This window comes from Naegleria gruberi, assembly GCF_000004985.1.
Source record: "Naegleria gruberi genomic scaffold NAEGRscaffold_1482, whole genome shotgun sequence".
NCBI classification, from domain to species: domain Eukaryota; phylum Heterolobosea; class Eutetramitea; order Acrasida; family Naegleriidae; genus Naegleria; species Naegleria gruberi.
In genome coordinates this window covers 1-1,105 of record NW_003162610.1, presented here as the reverse complement: position 1 = coordinate 1,105, position 1,105 = coordinate 1, and the positions used below count along the sequence as shown (strand labels likewise).

General features: G+C 35.8%; 1 protein-coding gene across 1 annotated transcript; it reads left to right on the top strand.

The window, feature by feature from the left end:
- Positions 1 to 142: 142 nt before the first annotated feature.
- On the top strand, positions 143 to 791 carry NAEGRDRAFT_55033 (uncharacterized protein; the record flags this gene model as incomplete). Its single annotated transcript, XM_002667914.1, has 1 exon — positions 143 to 791. A coding segment is annotated over one exon (648 nt), but the record flags the coding sequence as incomplete, so codon positions are not given.
- Between the last annotated feature and the right edge of the window lie 314 nt (positions 792 to 1,105).

The window sequence follows — 1,105 nt, the reverse complement described above, 5'->3', positions numbered from 1 at the left end:
AGACAATATCACCAGATAATCATTATCCAGCTATTGTAAAGATTTGTACCGCGGAAGAACAAAAGGATTTGGAAGTTACCAAGCTTGTTCTATCTCAAATTCACAAAGATTTCTCCACTCTCATCAATGATCATTCATACAGCGATTTGATTGTTGTTTTGGATCAAGGTGATGCTGTAGCTCAACATGTCGGAGGACCAACAGAGGAAATTTTCGAAGAGGAACCATTTGAAATTCCAGAAACTAGCTTTGAAACTAATGATGCTACTGCTGAATTAGAACACGAAATCATGTCACCATTGACTAGAAATACTGTTCCAACAGGTGGTATTGCAGTTCACAGATTAATCATGTCAAGATCTCCATTCTTCTCAAGAATGTTTGTTACTTCTGGTATGATGGAATCAAAGGAAAGAGTTGTTCACTTGACCGATTATTCCACTGAAGTTATGCTTGAAGTCTTGAGCTATTTGTACACTGATACTATTAGACTTTCACCAAGAAATTGTCTTGGTATTTTAGTTTATTGTATCATGTTGGATTTGGTTGATATGGCTAGTGTTTGTAGAAGAATGGTCGTTTCACTTTTGGAAGATTCTATTGTTTGGTCTGTTATTGACATTGCCATGCTCTATAATGACAAGACTTTGGAATCTGAATGTGAACATTACATTTTAAATAATTTCGAAAAGCTTCGTGGTGCTGCTGGTTTCTTGAATTTACCAGAACTGACCAGAATTAAGATTAAACAATTATATGAAAAGAAAGCTGAAAAGAAATCTAAGAAATAATCTAAGAAAAATTAAAAAAGTATTTATTTAACAATAGACCGAGGGAGGTGAGCTAAAAAATGTTACATCACGGTAAATTCGCGCCAACCAAAAACCGCTGAAAGTTGTCTGTTCTGACCGTTAAATATTCAACAAAAAAAAACAACAAACAACAATTACTCATCATGAATTCATCATCACCCTGCTAAATAGGTATATTGGTTGGTATTCCCACCTTCAGCATGCTACCTTGAGAAGCCACCATGAGGAGAGTTCTCCCTTTGCTTCCTTCCTCACCAGCCATTACTACATTCACCTCGCCAAAACATCATCTA